Raw genomic sequence first — 21,652 nt, forward strand, 5'->3', positions numbered from 1 at the left:
GCTCGGTTGGTAATATTCATAACTAGAAGAGTAGCAGCTAATTATTGAGCATTGTATTATATGCCAAGCATTGTATTATGCATTATATGCACTAATTTATTTTTAAAGTATATTTTTATTTATTTCAGAAAGGAAGGGAGAGGGAGCGAGAGATAGAAATATCCAGCAGGAGGTGTGCAAGAGGCAGCTGATCAATGTTTCTCTCTCAACGATGTTTCTAACTCTCTATCCCTCTCCCTTCCTGTCTGTAAAATATATATATATATATATATATATATGAATATATGAAACATCAATAATGAGAGAGAATCATTGATTGGCTGCCTCCTGCACATCCCCCACTGGGAATTAAGCCCGCAACCCGGGCATGTGTCCTGATCGGGAACCATGACCTCCTGGTTCATAGGTCGGCACTTAACCACTGAACCCCACCAACCGGGCTATATGCACTAATTTAATCCTAATGAACAACTCTCGGAGGTAATTACTAATATTATATCCACTTTACAGATGAGGCAACTGATATGCAGAGAGTAAGCACTGAGCCCACATGACAATCTAGAGCAGAGCAAAGTTGGATTTAGCACCTCGGAGTAAGGGCCCTAGCACCCTCAGTCTTAACCTGTGTACCAGCCTGCCTCTCCATAAGATGGCGGTGAATTTATTCACCACAAAGACATGGCAGCACGGGTCATCTCAACCCTGCTCACTGATTGGGCAGAAAGGCATGAAAACGATCAAAACATGAAAAACCATTTAAAAATAGTATACTCTTTGAGGACTTCAGGGCTAAATAAATTCAGAGTTGCCCTACTGAGTCGCTTGGAATAACTGCATAAGGATGTGTCAACTCCCTTTGCCTACACATCCTGTGGCCCACTGAGCTCAGGAAAAAAGAAATATTCCCCTGTTTTCTATTCGGTGTTGTCATGGAGATGCAGCCTCAAACAAAGATGGTGCTGTTTTCCGCTCCAGTAATAGAGTTCGGCAATTAGCATCATCTTTATTTAGTCTGCAACACCAGTCTGGAAGATCTCTTGAGAGAAGACCTTGAAATAGCTTCCCACAGTGCGAGCAGACAGACAGAGAGGACTTCCTGGGAACGTGGTGAATGCCGCTGGTGCGATAAACCTGAAAACACTTAAAAAAAATCAGTCTGTTTAATATCCTGAAAAATGTTCTACTGTGTGATCGGCATCACATCAACACCATATGTGGGTGTTGATTATCAGGCAGGATTGTCAACAAAAGTTCCCGAACCTGGATGTGCATCGGAATCCCTGGGGAGAGCGTTCAGCATGTGTGACGTTTTGATGAGCATCACGGTGGGGAACAAAGGGTTTAAATTCGACCAAAGTATTAAACTCAAGTGCATTTCAGATTTCTTCTTGGCACATTTCTGGCCATAAATCGGATTTTGAAATTGGCCCTTGGTGTTTCCTTCCATATCTGGTACTAACAGGTGGTAGTAATTGAATGTAAAGTCGCCAGGATGGTGACCGTGTTGCTGCCTGGAGGCCTGCCGTCAGGGAATACGTGGTGTTATGAAATTAAATGAAAGCTGAGTGCGTCTCAGTGTGGTTTCCTGAGTGGCTCCTCTAAGAGCGCAGTAACATTTTGGCTTTAAGACACCGTTGCTCTAAAACAGGATCAATACTAAACAGGTTGAAGACTAGACAGGAGAGGTATTGATATTTCAGTTTGAAAATCCTGCAGGTTTTTTCAGACGAAAAATCAGAGGCAGACGGATTACTTGACACGCACTCTTTATTGCGGATGGTACAGAAGGAGAATGGGTACAAGAGATGGCAGGGCAGAGGATCAGACGGGAATCTCCAAATTCTTTCCTAGAGGGAACACAAGCAGAAACATCCAGTTAATTTAGGGGACACCATGGCAACACTGCTGCCTACCATCTGAACACCCCCCGTGCCGAACGCTGGTCCGAGAGCTGTGCTTTCTGTGGTCCTCACAACCACCATGTTACCCACCGAGTGCCCCGAGGCACAGGGAGGTGTCACGCATTCAGCCTGCGTGACCTAAACCATAGTCCCACACGCTGATCCCCTACTCCACTTTGTTCTCCTTTATATGGATGTCAGGTAGGAGCCCTGTTAGGGCTACTGTCCCTGCTACTTGACCCAGAAGAGACTAAGAATTCAGTACTCAGGAGGAGACTGGCTTTCTCAAGGGTGCGTCAGGGTAAGGATTCCTCCCCCATTTTGTGGCATTGATGTAATTCTTAAAGCCCCAAGAAAAGGTTCCAGTGGGCCAAGGTCTCAAGACTTGTTTCAGTATAATGTTTCCTTATTTTGGAATATCGAGAGGGCATTGCTGGTACGTGATGAGGACCACCCAGGACTAAGCCCATACTGGAAACGGGGCAAGGTCTGTTCCATTCATTGAATGCATCGGCGGGCTGGGTAGCAGAGCCTCCCTGGGATGCTTAGAAGGATGCAAAAACGATAACTTGCCTGGGACAATCGCCTGACTGTAGGCCAGTGCAGATGGTCAGTGCGGTTGCACTTTTTCACCTGAATGGAAACAACAGCTCAAGTCTCAGTCTGGATTTTGGCAAACCCCGGGAAATGCAAATGCAAATGAAATTTGCAAACATGACAAGAATGAGGGAAAGAGGAATTAAGTTCCCAGAACAAAAACCTAGCATTTTTCATGCTAATCCTAGGTGGCCAGCTTCATCAAATGTTTTAGCTAACACAGATGATAATGAGCCCTGTGGCCAGTGTCTTTCTACAGCCTTGCTATGATGAAGGAAGGGAGAGAAGAAACGGGTGATGAAGCTGTGGTAGGGCTTAGCTTTCCACATTCGTGGGAGAGGAAAATGTCCATTTTTAATGCTACCAAGTCCTCTTTTGGATCTGTCCTTTGCTTAGGTTTCCATGCCAAACCTCATCACCGTATGCAGAGGTGGTGTCTGCATAGAGCCATCAGTAGGTGACGCTTTGTGATTTTAACTGCGAACAGGCTGCGCTCAGCCCTGGATGACCTGTAGGTCTTGATTATGTTATTCAGTGGGTTTCAATGACTTCTCAAGAGTTCAGCATTTCCAGCTCTAGAAGGCCATGTTCTCGGAGGCAGGAACTATACTCTTTAATTTTCAGACGATCAAAAGAATCCAAGAGTAGATGAAATAGCATCAAGTAGTCTCATCATTTGCGGTATCATTAAGAGGAAAAAAAAAAAAGGAAAAAGAGGCCACATCTCATTCCAAATGGCCCTGAAATCAGATTGTGATTTTCAACTTGAAGCCCTGGAGGGCCTCGCTCATCTTCAGGAATCAACTGAAGAGAACAACAAACACATGCTGATGAGATGGATGATGCAGACTGAAACGTTCTGTTCAGTTCCGCTCAGAAAGACATATTGGGAAGGATTCTGGCCAGAGGACCCGGGTGCAGGCATCCACTGTGCCCGGCCTTGGCGTGTGCCTGGCATCTTGCCTCCCAGCTCTGAGCCAGGTGCCTCCTGTGCGGAGTGGGGACAATGAGCTTTGTCTCCGTGGATGGCTGAGCACTTTGCAAGGCTGTAGCAATAGGGATGATACGGTGCAATTATCATCATGGTAATTGATATTGTTGTTGTTATTATTAAATTTCTGTAAAGAACTATGCCAGGTCCTTTGAAGATGGAGATGAATGAGCCTGGCCCTCCATGGAGTTCTCCTTTTGAAGTAAGCTTGAAAAATACCAAACTTCAAAGTATCAACGAAGATCTCTGAGAGGTTTTGTTAATTGATGTTGTTGCAGTATCCTGGTCTCCAAAGGGAACCTAATGTGTTTTCCCAAGCAAAGATTAAGGGGCTCTATGGCACTCGGTCATTTTTCTATCACTCAAGACATATCCCAGAGCTGTTATTTGTACTTAAAATGCTCTTCGGCGTGCCAGCCGGCCTGAAGTTACCTGTCGAAGTTAATCACATGGAGTGGTTCATATATCAGGGGGTATGAGCCTAGCTGTCCCGCAGCAGCCTGGCTGAGTGACGGATGGCCTGCCCTGTCAATTCCACCAAGACAAAAGCTATTAATGAGCCATCACAGGACCACAGTGAGCCATCCCAAGAACAGGGCTGGTTGTGCTGCCAGAGGAAAGGATGCCTGACTTCCTGGGCAATCTTGATGTCACCCCCCCCCAACTCTGATGGCTTATGGTAGACAAAAATGCACCCACCCATAAAAGAGGAGAAAGGAAAGCCAATTAAAACAGAGACAAGCAGGGACTAATGGTGCTACACACAGCCCTTTGTAAAGGAGGGCTTTCCTTTCTGTGTTCCCACGCCACCTCCATGGTATCCCAGCAAGGAAATTTGCTCCCACCTTATCCAAGAGGAAACTGAAGATCAGGGAGAATGGGACTCAGAGCTCCATGAGGCGAGTAAGCTATGCTACCCCAAGTATTAGAGTCAGGGTTAGGACCCTGATCCAGTTTTCCTTATTCGTGGCCAGAGGGAAAAACAAAACAAAAACAAAAACAAAAAAACAGGACACACAAGGTCATAACTGATACTTGGACCAACACTTACAGCAAAGGGATTGCTGATTCCTGTCATGTTCTTCTAAGTGCTTGGGACGGCTCAGCAAGATCAGGCTTTGGAGACGTGTCCTCAGCCCTCTTGATGAAGCTGGGGTCCTCCGAGGTTATCCTGAAAGAGGGCAGAGACATAAAGGTAATTCAAACCTAATTTTAAACTTGAAAAGAAAAAAAAAATGAGAATATTCATGGGATCATTAAGAGAAATAATGATTACCTTTGATTCCTAGAGAAAGTTATTTTAAAATGCATCCAAGTTCCATTGCACAGCCAAAAATAAAAAAATTAAAAAAAAAAGAAAAAAAAAAAAAACAAGAAAGAAAGGAAAACAAATCCTCGAAGCTGAGCCATGTCCTTAGGAGGCAGAAACAAGTCACCATCACTTGAGTCCAGAGAAGATGCTCATTCACAGTAATTGGGAGGAGGGAAGATTGTAGAGATTAACTGACCTTGGTTTAGGACACACACAGTTTCTTTACAAATGCAAATGATGCCTGGGGCCTACAAGACAAAATCTGTCTTTAATGCCAGTCTCTAAGAAAATGCATTAATAATAATAATAAAGAAAAACACCTATTGATTGTTTATGTTTTTACCAAAGTAGAAGCTATAGCTATTTAAAACAAGTACTTAGGATCCAATTCTAATGGTAACTTTGAAGTCCCGGTGCCCTTTGAAAGAAAAATGGCATAGATATCCGTGGTCCATACAGGAAAGAAATAGAAATAACACTTGATTGGTTTTATACGTGGGGTTCACTCATCAAAGGTACATCAACTCCACACCTGCAGATGCAGTCCTGCCTGGCTGGTTGAAAATCGAACATCAAGGCAACAGCCCAGGGATGACACTTGTGACATCAGGGCTACATGCTGCCTTCCCAGGGCAGCGTGTGTGACCTCAGAGGTCTGATCTGGGAGAACACAATTCCACTTGCTGAAGCTGTAGACTTAGCGTTTTATCCTCCTTAATAAATGCCCACTCTTAGATATTTACTGGGTATGTACTGCGTCCAAGGTAAGGCTAGGAGCCTGTGGTATGTGAGGTTTTGTACTCCATTCCGAGCTCATTTTCTAAGATTTGCCAGGCCCCGTGCTAAAGGCGCAGGGATAAAGGTGATGCGGTCCCATTATGCCCAGGCTGCTTCCCGTGTGTCATGCCCTGAACCATCTGCCTGAACACCTCATGCCTCAGCCTCACAGACTGCTTTCTAGGCCTGGGGCACCATATTCTTTTGTTCTCCGGGTTCTTTCTGCAAACTTGTGTCCTGCGTTGAGTGCCCTTTCTTTGCAGCTGCCTGGAGTCCTTCATCTTTTCAGCCCAGCTCCAACCACACCTCCTGGTGATGCTCTGCTCACATAGCTCAGCCTCACTCGCATAGACCTCTCCCAAGGGCCCCTGTCACTCTGAATTATAACTGCTTACCTTGAAGTCTTCCATCAGATCTGGGCTACCTGAGGGTACTGTCCGCTTCTGTCCCCAGTTCCTAGTCAGTTCAGGGCTGACCCAGAGGAACAGTGCTCAACAAATGTTTCTTTGACCCAACTTAAGATTATTCTTACAGTTAATAAATCCTGGCCACGTGGTGCTCACATGTAAAACTTGACACAAAGCGTTTGAACAGGGAGGATTGTTCCTTAAGCATTATTAGTTTTGTTAAAAATTGTCCTTGTTTTTTGCTACCCTGAGGAAGTAAATGGCATTGTAAAAATGAGACTGCATTATTATAACCTAACCTATGTGCCACTTTTTTAAAAGTAATTTGGTCATTTGACATCATATATCTCCCAGTGAGAATGAGTAGAAATAATGTTCTTCTATTTTATTCAAGTTCATCTTGCCCTTTATGTTTACGTTCATTTTATATTCTTTTCCATGCAGTTATTCATAATAATGGTTTATAGTAAATAAAACTCTCCCCCCCAAAAAAACCAACCAAACAAACAAAAACAACTTGCCACAGTTTTTGTGCCTTTGGGATATGGTGTGTGTGTGTGTGTGTTTCTTTTATGCTACAAACTAGTAGGAATCCTAGCCACATGCACTTTCATCCTATTCTTTAAGTTCAGCTGAAGTGGAAGAACAGAGATGGCAAATATTAATTGGTTTTTTAGGCTGCGGAGATTGTAAACCCCAATGAGAGAAATGACGACATTTCACAGAGCTCTTAGGCAGAAAGAGATATGCCGAAAAGATTTATAGCTGCATTTATTTCTAAGGTGATTTCATGTCAAAGGTCAGGTGACATATATTCTTTGCTATGCTTCACTTACAGAGTTTCAGAATGGATTTTAAATTGAGGGAGTCTCCAGTTAACTCAGAAGCATCACAGTGAATGTTAAGGAGGAGAGAGAGTGTCGACATAATAGAAAAGTTGGATGTCCAGTTCCCAAAATGTAGAAATGTGAAATGACCCCCTTATAGTAATTATAGAAAATAAGAGAGTATTAACGTTTTATAATCCATTTAATAAATGAATGAAATGCCAACACTAGTATAACCAGAGTACTTGCATGGAAGAACATACCTTGTAAAAAAATACTCAGGGCTAATAAATGTCCATATTTGCTGAATTAAACAAAGTTTTAAAAATCAAAACACCATCCTCTGCTTTGAAAATTTACCTCCTAGTAAAACAGTCACTTTCCTGACCTGCTGATTAAGCCAGATTAATTGGGCTTTTTTTCCCCTTTAATTGCATTTTAAAATAAATGTCACTAGATTGATAACACTCTGCAGAGTTTTCAAATGTAGAAAAACATTCAGAAAAAGATGCAGGCAGTGTTGCTCCCGCTGCTGCCAGGCCCCTAGTGCGTGTCGAAGGCGGGTGCAGTGTATGGGGTGCGTTTTCCAGCTGCGTGGGGTTCTGCTCCGTCTCAGTCTGAACCTGCTTCTTCCCAACACCAACAAGCAGGCACGGGTTTGCTCTGTAGAGGACGCCTTTGCTGGCGCGTTGGGGCCGGAACAGAAGTCTTACTAACACAGTCGTGTGGAAGTTCACTTTGAACCTCTAGGTTTTTCTTGCCTGTGTTGTCTCCCTGAAAACAACCGTCTAGAAACGGATTTGAACACATAACCTGAAGACTCTTTTATGGTGCTTCCAGCTTTCCGGTCTGACTGTAACCCATGCAAGGTGGTACCCTCCCTTCTTGGAACAAACTTAACTTAGATTAGCTTCCACTCCCCATCGTTTTTAACTAGCTATGTTAGATGTTTTTCATTAATTTGTAAAGCCACCTCTAAATGGGCAGGAAAGGGAACACCTATTCAATATCCTTGAAACCAGACAATTCTAGCGAAAATGTTTACTTCTAAGTAGCACATCCTAAAAATATATATTTTTTACTGAAAGATTGACTGGGGACCATTTTCATCTTGCAACCTTTCAACCAAAAGGCATCAGCTTAGAATGGAGCTAGCGAGAATTTTTAATGGATTGAGATGAAATCTACCATTTTTACCCAGGGAAAATTCCTTCTCATTTATTCTGAGGCAGTCTCCTGGAAAAGGACTATTTAAGTGATGAGCTGCAGTGTTTTGACAAGCATTTGTACTGCAAAAACTTGAAATCTCACTGGAATACAGTTATACAGTCACTGGGAGAAGAGAATGCCCTATTTAAAAACTAGGACAGATCGTGTTGATATGGAGAAAGGAAAGAACCCTGTGAACAATACGTCTGAAATTAAAGACTGAGTCGCTCGCATCCATCTAAAATCAACAGAAAATGTAATTACTCTTTGGAAGTACTCTTGTCTTAGAGTGCTAAATGGATTCAAAAGAGCAAGATATTGTTTGTACTTAGTATACCATTACAGGAACAAAGATGGGAGAAACATAGCAATGATCTGATAAAAGTTCCATGTTAGCCACGTAGAAAAGAGAGACTAGTCACATCCTGAACCAATATTTCCCTTTCCCATGGTATGACGTGTGTCTCTCTCTCTCTCTCTCTCTCTCTCTCTCTCTCTCTCTCTCTCTCAATCTCTCTAGAGATAGGTCTCTCTATTTTATAAGCATAATAGGAGGTTTAGGTTTAGAGGAAATCAAAAGAAACCCTTTTATTCAAAGCCACCACATGCTTTTAATAACTTTACTCCATGTCTTCTACTGTTTATTTTCCCTCTGTTTGGAATACCCTGCCTCCAGCTGGACTTGCAAGTGTTGTTTTCCACTATGTTACAATATCGCTTAGGCTGAAGGAGGGAGGTAATAATACGACCACTAATATTCTTCCGTAGTGATATGTAAGCATCCATGGTGAATCAGTTAGTATTCTTATGGCAGTTGGCTCAGTGTCCAATTCACACATTACACTATTCGCTGTGTTTTTAAAGCTATTAGTTTGAATACCCTTGATATTTATTGGTGATTCTTGGGTCTGGCTAACGTTGAAATGCATTTTTAGAGTCCTGTGCTCTTTTATTGGACCTCTCCCAGCTCTGTGAAATGACTGAAGTTGGTTCAGTGTTTCTCCAAGGCAGAACTAGGAGCCACAAATCATCTTCAATACATTATCAAGCTCAGCCAGCAAACCCCTTTTCATTTTTTTTTTTTGCTGCAAAGAACAAACCAAGACCATTTGGGATTTAAGGTGGTAGAGACATTCAGTGTTTTTTTGAATGAATACATCTCTAGGAAGGTAAACATTTCTTTGAATGTATTTAATAAAAATAAACCAGAACAAACATTTTTACTAGGCTTGTAAAATATCGCCCCTCTCTCCCTGTAGGTTTTCAAAATTGCCTTCTAAAACTAGACTGTGAAAAAATACATTTTAAAAATAATCTCCCACCATTGGTAGTTGTAAAGTAGAGTATGTATCAGAATGACCAGTGCTAATTCTGCCATAGTTGGCTACCTTTTCAGGAAAGACCAATGCATACATGCTCATACAGATGTTCTCCAGAAAACACACCAGCATGTGGCTTATTGCAGCTCCTTCTACCAAACTTAGTTAACAGATCATCCTTGAAAACACGTCTCTTCACATACATAGATGTACAGGCAATCATGCACAATTTTCATGGAAACATTTCTAATTCTCAGTAAAGACAAGAACACACAAATAAATAAAAATTGGATTTGTCTTACCTTTTGGAAAGCAGGCAAAAGCTATACTGTTGGTGGGATAGTGTACCAAGTAACAGACTTTTGTACACTCTTTCTTACTGGTGGTGTACAGTCTACAGGAAAAGTAAATATATAGGTATGTATAAAATAAATGCTCAAACAATACTCCTTCTCATTCTTTTGTTTTTTTTTTATTTTGAGGAAGAGGCTGCAATAGAGACCATAGACATCATGGCCACTCTTTCAGTGGGGTCAGTAGCCTTTGGTAGACCAGTTCACCACAATTCAGGTACCTCTGAACATGGGAGTACTGGTGCCTCTTGGTTAAGGCAGTTTGGCTGGACTTGCTTGAGGTAGAGCAGTTGAGAGAACAGCCCCCAAATAATTTATCTGTCTGGTCAGAGTTGTTTTCTTCCTGTCGCCATCCCTTTTATCCGAAGCCTATTCCAGGCATGCTGACCAGCCCTCATGGCTAGTCCAGGGGATGAAGCCAAGAGCACAGTGTTGAGAATGCTAGGGCTCTAACGAATGAGAAAGCAGCACATAAACAAAACAAAACCTTAACAAATTTACACAGCACAGTCATGTGTTCCAGAATTTTCTAGATATGGTTAGTTGTGTAGGCTTAGATGTGCATATCCATTTTACAGCAGGTGTTTTCTGTGTACATTTTTTTTAAAAATATATTTTATTGATTTTTTACAGAGAGGAAAGGAGAGAGATAGAGAGTTAGAAACATCGATGAGAGAAACACCGACCAGCTGCCTCCTGCACATCTCCCACTGGAGATGTGCCCGCAACCCAGGTACATGCCCTTGACCGGAATCGAACCTGGGACCTTTCAGTCCGCAGGCCGACGCTCTATCCACTGAGCCAAACCGGTTTCGGCCTGTGTACATTTTTTAATCAAATATCTCCTTGTATTGATAGCTCAACTATTTTATGTAATAATGACCTTCTTTGAGAATAGCACAAATTATTTATATACTTTCTGACCATACATACAAAAGTGGTAGTAAAGAAAAACAACATCGGAATACAAAGTGAGCCCTGGCTGGTTTGGCTCAGTGGATAGAGCGTCTGCCTGTGGACAGAAGGGTCTGGGTTTGATTCCAGTCAAGAACACATGCCAGGGTTTTGGGCTTGATCCCCAGTGGGGGGCATGCAGGAGGCAGCCAATCAATGATTCTCTCTCATCATTGATGTATTCTACCTCTCTCCCTCTCCAAAATCAATAAAAAATATATTTTTAAAAAAGAATACAGTTATATGTAAGATATCTTCCTATAAATTTTCTATTTTAGGTGAAAATTATTCTTCTAAAATGTGCTTCAAAAATAAAACTAAATGTGCTTCACCATACAATATGCTCATCAGTTTAAACTAGTCTTGTACATGGTGTATATGTCAAACCTGTATCTCAGTGTCAAGTACTCAGTCATACACCCCCACATCCAGGAAGCGAGTGTCCACCCGCCTGACATCTAAGTTACCACTGACACACCGCCCCCCCCCTCCCCCCCCAGAAAGCTAACTCTGAACAGCCTAGGAGTTTCTCTGCATGGCCTGGGGGTAATAGGCTAGAAATGGATGCTAGGTTTAGGGCTCCTTATCACTACCTTTACTAGGGGAGTATCTGACCAGAGGGTAAGTCACATCTTCTGGTTCTGACCCATCCAGGTGAGAAGGCAGCAGGTCTTACTCACTCATCTCAATAAACTCACGCTGCCTCAGTTACTATTACCATCCAACTAGCCAAGGGTCCTGGTGGCCATCGATAAGCCAAGTCCCAAGCACCATCAATTTGCCATGAACGTACATCTGCCAGGTCAGCAATAAAACGGTGCCCGGCCACATGGCAAATTCAGAATGCAGAAGCCAGCACCAGAGGTTGAGGTGCCCTGACTCTTGGTCAGGGATGTGGAGAAGGCATCATGGCAGCCAGGTCTAAAGCTTTCCAAATTAGGTCAGGCTCTTGTGATCCTCTAGCAACAGAAACCTTGTTTGCATAAATAAAAATTCAGGAAGTCGCTGAGCTACACCCCTCTCCTCCCTGCTGTTCTGCAGTCAGTGCGGAAACCAGCAAGCCTCCCAATATCTAATGCTCCTAGTGAGCAGATGCTCTTTGTGTATTCCATCCAGAGAGAAGTTTATCTCTCAGACAGTGGCATGTTAATGGAAGAAGTAACCTAAGAGGCAAACTGAACCTCTTGGGGAAGAGTCAGGCTGTGCCAGGGCAGTTTTGATTTCTGCTCCTGGTGAGCCAGCGGATTGGGTTTTATGTGGACACGTGGCTGCAGTGGCGTTGGATGGGCAGAAGCGCACATGCACCAGGTGGCGGCGGCAGGGATGGAGCAGAGCTGCTGGAAATGAAAACACTGAGGGTCGAAACACGTTGAGACTGTGTTCAGAACAACAATGAGGAAGGGGAGATTTCTGTTTCATTCTTCGCTTTGTTGTGCATGCTGGAAACTGGACTTCTTCTGCGATTCCCTCCCTCAGAGAATCGTGTGCAGAATTCCCCCTTTGGAAAGACACGTTCCTTCTCCAAGTGCCCGGCCTGTGCTTTTGTTTTCTTTTAACCAGACAGCTTAATTTCAGGAAATATTTTCTTTGTCTCTGTTACCAGAGCTCAGAAACTTGAGATTATCAGAGCTGTGTTTGGCATTTAGTGAAATATAGTAATAATGTTCCCTCGCACCAGAATAGTCTAGTTGTCTGTTTCATGAATTGAATTTTTCACTACCGCTCTTTCCCTTCACGTGTACATTTCTGCATTGCTCAGGGCTGGGTGTCCGAGTGTAATTGTTCCCTGTGAAACCACTGTTTCCTTATCAGTGGTTCCTTCTGGATCATTTAAAATAACTACTTGTTTACACTTTGGTCTCAGGTCAAATGTTTCATTTCTTTAAGTGAACTTTGCTTCAGATCATCATCACTGTGAAAACTTGGGGAGGTATTTCCAATATGGCCTCAAACTGAGTGTCCTAGAATGAAATCTCAGCCTGTTAGGAGAGAGAATTTCTAGAGCTGTGTTGTCCGATATGGTAGCCATAGCCACAGATGGCTATTTAAATTTAAACTCTTTAAAGTGGAGCAAAGTTAAACGTGTCTTTCCTCATTATGTGGCCACATTTCAAGTGCTGAATAGCCACAGGTGGCTAGGACATTTCCACCACCACACACAGTTCTGTTGGGCCGATTTTATCTGGTTAATGTCTTTAAATTCCTCTTTGGGACCTTGGAGAGCTGGGCCATCAGAAACCCCAATGTTTGGAGGTACATGAATTTCCTCCCATGGTTCAGCAAATATCTAGTCAAGTTCTTTATGGTGTTTAGGGAGTGTCTAGACCAGTGGTTCTCAACCTTCCTAATGCTGCGACCCTTTAATATAGTCCCTCATGTTGTGGTGACCCCCAACCATAAAAATTATTTTCGTTGCTACTTCATAACTGTAATTTTGCTACTGTTATGAATCATAGTGTAAATATCTGATATGCAAAATGTATTTTCATTGTTACAAATTCAACATAATTAAAGCATAGTGATTAATCACAAAAACAATATGTAATTATATATGTGTTTTCCGATGGTCTTAGGCGACCCCTGTGAAAGGGTCGTTCGACCCCTATAGGGGTTGCGACCCACAGGCTGAGAACCGCTGGTCTAGACAGACAAGTCCAAAAAAACTAAATCAATTTTTAAAAATCTTTTGGACTGGTTATGAGATAAAGGCTCTATTTGATTTATCTTTCTGTAGGCACCAAAACAACCATAATGACAAAAGTCAATAAAACCTTTTCAAGGGAGAGGCACCCAATGTATTCCAAATGGAATACTTACTGTGACTGATACAGCTAATAAGATATTTGGGTTTTGAGTTAGTAGGATGTGGCCTCTACCTGGGCAGCCTTTGAGCGCACGTTAATCCTGTCTTTATAGACAACACTTCAAGCAATGATACATTTCACAGCACATTTAACTACAGAGTCTGCCACAATATATCATTATATTCTTTATATGCAAGTATTACCAACTGTGGAAGCCAAAAGAGTAAGTACTGTGCTGGAATTACAACATGCCACTCACCTCCCAAGAAACAGCAGCAAAGAGAAACAAGCATGGATTTGGGAGTCAGACCTGGGTTGCAGTCTCACCTATGCTGCTAATTAGATGTGTGACTTTGGTTATATCCCTTTATCTTGCTAAGCTTAGGTTTCTTCAGTAAATGAGAATCATAACCCCATTCCACAGTTATTGGGAGGAGAAAGATAGTCCATAAACGACATTATGCGTAATGCCCATTTCAAAGGACAGTTGAAGTATTATTATTAGTAGTAATATTAGTAGTGTTGTTAGTATTAGCTTTATCATACCCCAAACAGCTTCAATAGGGATAGATCCTAATCATTAAAAGTTAACAACAATAGCAATGTTGTTTGAAGCTAATTATTTTAAGTAGCATAGTACTGAATTAATTGTCCAAATTAAAAACTTCTAATTTGGTCATTTTTTTCAATACATTTCGAGTTTTGGCTATATTTTCTGCTTATTGATTTTAGGCATATCTTGATGTGTGTGTGTGCGTGTGTGTGTACAGATATAAATGTAAATCTGTTATTGGGATGTCTCCAGGATAAGGGTTTTGTGAAATGCAAATTGACAAGGGGTTCTAGAATAAAACTCTATAGAGGTATAAATACGCAGCTATATTTATTAATACAAATATACATATAAACAGATGCATAGGTATGTTCATGGAAATATTTCTTTTTGTAAATTAGTTTTATCTACTTCCTGGTGTTCAGTTAGCCTTTAACTGCACCAGCATATCTACAAATTAACACACGCTGAAATGTACTTTCAGGCAAAGATTTTTGCCTTTCAGGAATGGAAGGAAATTAACACTTATTTGCTCAACTATTTTCCAGATGCATGATATTTCATGACAGTCATGACATAGATATTAAGCTTTAAGAAAGCTCAGTGATTCTCAACATCACACAGCCAGTAAGTGAGTGGCTTGGATTTGAACCCAGGTCCGTCTCAGCCTGAAGCCTCTTCCTACATCACATTGAATACCACAGCGATCCGCCATCCACTTCTCTCCACTGACCATTTGCTCTGGAAACCCAAGGTCAGAGCCTGTTCATTCTGCCCATTGTGGTTCTCCCTTCTCTCAGGGTGATGTGTCTCCTTCCTCTTCCCTTGGCCCAGAACCTCTTCTATTGAAAAGTCAAAGGGAGGTCCACCATGTTGTTACTGAGCCTTTGCTATCTTTTCTATGAATTCTTAAAGTGTTGTACAATATTCACTCAACCAACCATTTAGAAATGGAGATGTGTCAGATCATGGATCTCTCTACAGTATTTGTCAGGATCACACTCCACTGCCTCCTGGTTTGTAAAGATCTCTCTCTTGCTGCAGACTTAAAGGATTGCTTCATAGTATTTAAACTAGGAATTCTTTTTGCTTGGCAATAAGGCTTTGGCTACAACAAAATCAGCTCATAACTGAAAAATAGTATGTCTCGGGTGACTGAATTCACAACCTGAATCCCCCTCCATTTTAAAAACAGGAAGTATCATGAACACTTGTTTCTACTTCATTCTATATGAAACTGATCAAAATATTTCCAGAAAACAAATTCTAGAAGTCTCCTTTTTAATTTGAAATTTACTATAACACCAGTATTGTAAAATTAGCAATTGGGAATTCTATGCATTTAACCTCTGGATACTTTTTTTATGCCTACCTTATTTAGGTTTATTTTCAGGGGTAAACAAAGGCTACCCAGAGGTTACAGATATGTCATGTAGCGTATCAAATCTGACATTTAATCCTTGATCCCACTCATGATATTTAGTTTTCATTGAATGGAACTCTCCGGTGGTGATGTGGTAGATGTCTTTCCCACCTGGGGATGCCATTCCCTTGTGGAGTCCGGGCCTATATACTTGGATGAAAGTTTTCCAATGTTTGTGTGTCTAGAAGGCTTGCTTAGTAAAGAATCATAGCTTTCTTCTCATTCATGTTCCAGTGGAAAGAAGTTATGATTCTAAAATTCTTAAATAGTCTAATTTCATTCCTACTGCTAGAGATCAATCTGATGTTAAAAATTTTCCTTAACAGGAAGTTGTTCCCCTAAAAGGAAAGGTGCAACAAGGGTGTTTGTTGGGAAGGGTTGGGACCAGAGGACAAGCAGCAAGGGGCAGGGGAGGTTTCCCACTTGTGAGCTGTGCCTCCAACGGGGTGAAAAAAAAGAAAAGGGTGTTGAGAATAAGGCAGGACTCTTAGGAGAAAATGTTAGCATTCCTCAAGGCAACCCAAGTCACTAAGACAAGAATGGTTCCAGCGTTTCTTCCGAGAAAGGCAAGCACACACCACATTCCCGAGAGCTTCCTGATGCAGCACAGGCAGATGCAAGGAAGGAAGAGGTACTTACTGTTTGGATCTACGTTTTCACAGAGTTCTGTCTTTGCCTCACCGTTGGGTCTGTCACTAGGTTTGTGTGACAGCCGTGATGACATGGTGGCTGCTGTGACTACTGCCTTGAAGCTTCGCTTCCGTTTCTGGACATTGAGTTCAGGGTGGAAAATGATGATGTACACTTTCGGCATGTATAGCATCCCCAGCGCCACTGACGCACTTAGGTTCATGGAGATTGTAAGCGTGGTGGTTTGTATGTAGAGCTAGGAGACACAACACACAAGACACTATTACAAATAAAATGACCGCAGAGGGAGTCTTAACACTTAACGTGATGTCAAGAATGACTATGGCTAGGAGAGATAGCATAGCAATCTCCAAGGGTTTCTGATAAAAAAAAAAAAAAAAGCAAGACAGGATGACTCTGAACATTTATTGGAGAGTTTATGCATATTTTTATTTGAATTTTTATTGTTTGACTGTTTGGGAGAATCCATGTGCGTGCTTGCCCTGGAGAAGTCTCCTACATAGAATTTCGGAGTAGATCTAGCATCAGATTTGAAGTACTTTTAATCAGAATGGCAATTGAATATGAAGATGGGCAGATCATGGAAATCTGTAAAACCTTGCATAAGGGAATTGGTTTTTATCCCCCATATCTACACAACATGATTAACTCTACATGACCTATTGATACACAGAGACTCTGGGGCCTTGTTTAAAAAGTCCTTATGTCAATATATATCAATATATGCACTTTGGGCATATATAGTTTTTCAAAGGGGTTCACCTTCATCATGCCTACAAAGTAGTGACTGAGTTTTCCTAGAGAGTAAGCCCTTCTTGCTTAATTCTGATGTTAAAAATACCGAAGGCAGGAGACCAAGATCTAGTTATGTTGTCTTGTCCAGTGTCTTTACACTGACCAGTTGCTAATAGGTTGCAAGATCTCCTTCTGACATTATTTGTGGTTTGGACAGTGACCAGAGCTGCCCTTGTCTCCTTCTGCTTCCTTGGGAATTCAATCGAGCAACCACCCACTCACTGTTTGGTGTGTTCAATTCTTGTCTGGCCTCCATTCAAAAAGATGAAGGTGGAGGGTGTAGGGAACTGTCAGATCAGCGAGGGAAAAACTATAGATGACTTGGTCCAGTTGTGTTTATAAAGTGCCCTGTCATGATCTAGAAGTGCCCCCGCAATACATTTAGGTATATTTGTGTATCTTACAAGACTTGTCAAAGCTAGATGAAATGTGAGGTGATGGATGTGTTAATTAGCTGGATTGTGGTAATTATTTTTCAATGGAGCTTAAGTCATCATGTTGCATACCTTAAATATCATGCTCTGTAACCTAAATATATACATATTTAATTTGTCAATCATACCTCAATAGACTAGATAAAAATAAACACCTTTAATTTGTCAATCATACCTCAATAGGCTAGATATATATAAAAAGATAGGTAGGCAGATAAATCAATTAAAATTTTGTTTAAATAAAAGAGTGACTAGCTACCATAGCCTTCCATGTTAGTGGAAAGCCTAGTTCCTTGAGAACATATTGGTCATGATTTCCCGCAACTTTGCCTTTGCATCGATCTGAGGATAAAATCCCCATCTTTTTAAAAAATATATATTTTTATTGATTTCAGAGAAGAAAAAAGAGGAAGAGAGAGATAGAAACATCCATGATGAGAGGGAATCATGGATCGATTGCCTCCTGCACGCCCCCTACTGGGGATGGAGCCTGCAACCCAAGCATGTGCCCTTGACAGGAATTGAACCGGGGACCCTTCAGGCCTCAGGCCAATACTCTATCCATTGAACCACACCAGCCAGGGCAAATCCCCATCTTTAATGGATTCTACAAGGCCATGAATCATCTGCCCCCTGTCTACTTTACTGACCAATTTTTCACCACTATCCCCACCTCCCTCTCCAGGGCACCATCTGAAGGGACACTCCTTCAGGTCTTGAAGATGCTATGCTCACTCAACCACAGACCCTGCATACGTGCACAAATGCAGTTTTACTTTATTCTTGTTTTCATCTGTTAGGAACGTTCCTCCTCTGCTGCTTAGAGCATCCATCCAGGCTGCCTTCAGGTAGACCAGCTCCTTAACTCCCATGCCCTCAACAATATGTTTTCTTTACATCATTGGTTCCCATTTGTAATTAATACTCCCACTACCCTGATCACTTGACCATCTGTCTCCCCAACTAGGCCATAGCTCTAGGCCTGTGTCCATGGTGCAATTTGTATCTGCAGTGATGGCAAACAGTAGGCACTTAATAAATACACAATGAATGAGCTCATGTGTTTGTATGATAGACACCTTTTCCTACCTATGCCTGAGTGATCAAACAACCTTTCTCTAAATATACTGCAGAATTTCCATGTCACCTACTGGCTGCCTGGACCTTTCTGATCTTAAAATAGAACTTAACAGATGGTAAGTACAGCCAATCCTCAATGTTGTCAATAGGTTCTGCGACTTAGCAAAATGAAATATAAGGAAACCAATTTTACCATAGTCTAATTGATATACACATGAGTTAAGTTCCTATGGCATCTCATCAGTGTTATAACAAAACAACATTGAGTGAAATGCTATTATTTGAGGGCCTGCTGTACTATGAAAGTACTGTAAAATAAGTAGAAAGATTGGAAGGCTTCGGTCTATAGGGATCTCAGAGGTATTGATCCACAGGGATCTACCCCCATTAAGCCCCAGGAGGGAAACTAAGTCACTGTTTCTTTGCTATTAATTGGGAGGCTCACTGTTAAGCTCTGAGTGTTCAGCCCAGCGTCAACTTTAGTACATTCCTTTAGCAAATTGCAACACATTTATTTTTAGTCTCAGCTGATCTGATGCTTACTGCAAAATGCTTAACTCTATTTCATCTTGGGTACTTCACATCCTTTTATTTCATCTTCCTTACTATTTCTTTAGTGATGTGAAGGCATTGGTGTCCATGGAGGAAAGTCTTCCCCACCGTGGTCAGTCCCCAGTGGCCTAGGCTTGTGGGAGGGATGCCAGGTGCCTTGTAATTTCTGTGTGTTTTGATAATTAAACCTTAATTTTATCATCAACCCAAATGTTCCAGACCCAGCTTCTACTGCTTGGTTGAATGTGGCTTTCCTAATGTTCATCATGCATAATCCAGTTTATGCAACTAGCGAGCATTGAGGCAAGGGATTCAGAGCCCAGACAGCCAAGAGCTTTGCAAAACATTCTTGAACAGTAGTTTTCCTAAAGTCCGATGCATGGAATGCATGCAAATATTTTCTTTGTCTCTCAGTTTCCTTATTTATAAAATGAAGATAATAATAGTTCCTACTTTACGGGGGTTTTGAAGATACAATTAATATATAAAGAGTGGTTAGCAGAATGCCTCAGAAATAAGTACCCATGAAATGTCAGCTGCTAATATTTACTTCCTGGCTGATATTTATTTATTAGATTACTAGCAGCTCTGCGCACAAATCCATGCACGAGTAGCTCGCTGCTGCTTGCCTCAGCTGGCCACCCTGCCCACTGCCACTGGTAGCTCTCCGCCACTCATAGCTCGCCACCCTGCCCTCCTGTAGCTCTCCGCTCGCTGCCCTGCCCTCATGTAGCTCTCTGCCGCTTATAGATCGGTCGTGATGTTACAGTGTCCCGGCTAATTTACATATCCCTCTATTATCATATTAGATGGGGGTGTAGGTCTCAAGATAAGGCTTCTTCTGTACCTACTTTTACATGTTTTTAACTGTTTACATATGTCTTACTGATTAACTAGGTTGTAATGTCTACAACACCACACCTATTCACACCTTGTCTGACTAAAATGTAGCAGCACATAGACTATTAGAGTACATAGACAGGTGTGCACTTAATTCAGTGCCAGGCAGAGCCCACTTGAATCGGCTCCATGCATTTTCTCATCTTGGTCTAAAAGTTCATTGTCAGATATAATGTGAATTCCTATGAGATCCCAGTGTTGCTTTGTAAGTAGGTGTAGTTGAGTTTTCCTTGTCTAATTCTCAATTTTGAAGATACTAAAGAATTTGAACCCTTGTTAGACAGTGCTCATGAACAAATGTTGAAACTTGCCAATTCTTCTGGGTAAGTTTCACAATCAGTTTATACTTGAGTATTATTTTGAGAGATTTCAAGTCATGCTGGTAAAAGTTGTAAAAATGACAAGTTTTAAACTTTGCAAAACAGAGTATTCTCACTATTGTCCAAAGAATAAAGAGACAAAGAAAGAAAGTAAAGAAAAATTTACAAGGCCTATAGATAAATATAAAACTAGAACTATTAGGAAAAAACCCAGTTTTAGATTTTTAGGTTCATCAAAATAGTCTCATAATTTCTAATGATGTCCTTAATAAAAAGTATGTACTATAAGAAATTAACCAACAATATATTTATATTAATGAATTAACACCTTTAAATATATAAAATTAGCAAAATTCTGGGACTATTTGGTGGGGTCAAATCATTAATATAAGAGTTAACTACCTCATGACCACCTGCTGTCCATTCCCTCTTAGTTGTATTTTCAGACAGGCTATGTGAGACATACCATACTTTTCCACTATTTATGCATTCATCCACTTATCCATTCAGCATTTTTATTGAGATACTGCTAAGTGACTGCATTGGCCCAGGCTTCAGGCACAGCATTGTGAAGATGGTAGGCATGATTTGCTTTGAAAATGCAAAGTCATCCTGACGAGAATAATGTATTAGGGAACAATCTGAGTATAACACAAAGTTCATGTTTGCAAATATGTGATTTCTTCCCCAAGGAACACAGTCAACTGCACCCAGCTAAACCCAGCTGTGTGGGAATATATGAAATGCACACACACACCCATGCCTCAAACATCTGCCAGCTCCCCCCTTCGGCAGTTTCACCATGAATCACAAGCAGCAATATGTTTGGCACCTGCTTCCATGAGCAAACATCAGGCTTTTTTTTTAAAGGTAAAATGCCACATTTATTGTGATATTTATATATTTCTTAGTCATCTAACATATATAAAACCAGGCCACCATTTTTATTAGATTCCTATCCTTTTTAAAAATGTCACTGATGATGTTTTTGAGTATGTGTCCTTAACCCAATTTTTTTCCGTAATTTCTCTTTATTGCACAATATTGCATAGCACGGTGATTTTTAAAAACACAATATGTCACCTTATAGCAGAACTGACTGAATAATGAACACGATGTCTGCCACAAAGTATGTGCTTATTAAATTCTGGTTGAGCAAAAACATCTACACTTGAAGCAAGTAGCAGATATGATAAATATCCTTGGCATTCAACATTGTTTTAAGAAAAGCTCTTAGTCTTTTGTTGTTGTTAACTATGATTAGTGTGCCTCTGGCCCTCATTTCTAGGGTGGAGATAACAGTACCTGTAAGGTTGTTGTTAGCCTCAAACGGGCTCACAGTTGTAAAATATATACAAAGGTACCCAGCATGTAGCAACCACTCAATCAGGGGTGCTGGTATCACTGGTTTATTTATTGGATATAACATAAAATCACTTTTTTTTAAGTGAAATCTTAATACATTTAAAAAGGATGATCTTCCTTATGGATTC

The 21,652-nt window shown here is 41.2% G+C and overlaps 1 protein-coding gene across 5 annotated transcripts in view; it reads right to left on the minus strand.

Annotated features, from left to right (window-relative positions):
- Positions 1-21,652, minus strand: part of GRM7 (glutamate metabotropic receptor 7) — a 751,085-nt gene that overhangs the window by 39,694 nt on the left and 689,739 nt on the right. Inside the window, exons 9-13 of one of the 5 annotated variants that reach the window (XR_011468068.1) lie at positions 16,067-16,313; positions 9,643-9,734; positions 4,766-5,049; positions 4,541-4,660; positions 1,762-1,847 (exon numbers count right to left, since the gene is read on the minus strand). The exons of 1 other annotated variant lie outside the window; for it this stretch is intronic. Coding sequence is in view for 2 of the 4 variants with exons in the window: in XM_070390694.1 (XP_070246795.1) it covers positions 9,664-9,734; positions 16,067-16,313 (318 nt within the window). In the remaining 2 variants the exon portion in view is untranslated. Of the gene's footprint in view, positions 1-1,761; positions 1,848-4,540; positions 4,661-4,765; positions 5,050-9,642; positions 9,735-16,066; positions 16,314-21,652 lie in introns of those variants that run through there. 3 more of the 5 variants (XR_011468069.1, XM_070390694.1, XM_070390695.1) reach the window with 3 other exon arrangements.

The sequence above is a fragment of the Myotis yumanensis genome, unplaced genomic scaffold (genome assembly GCF_028538775.1).
Source record: "Myotis yumanensis isolate MYYU_CA2020_CCGP unplaced genomic scaffold, mMyoYum1.0.hap1 SCAF_14, whole genome shotgun sequence".
Lineage (NCBI taxonomy): Eukaryota > Metazoa > Chordata > Mammalia > Chiroptera > Vespertilionidae > Myotis > Myotis yumanensis.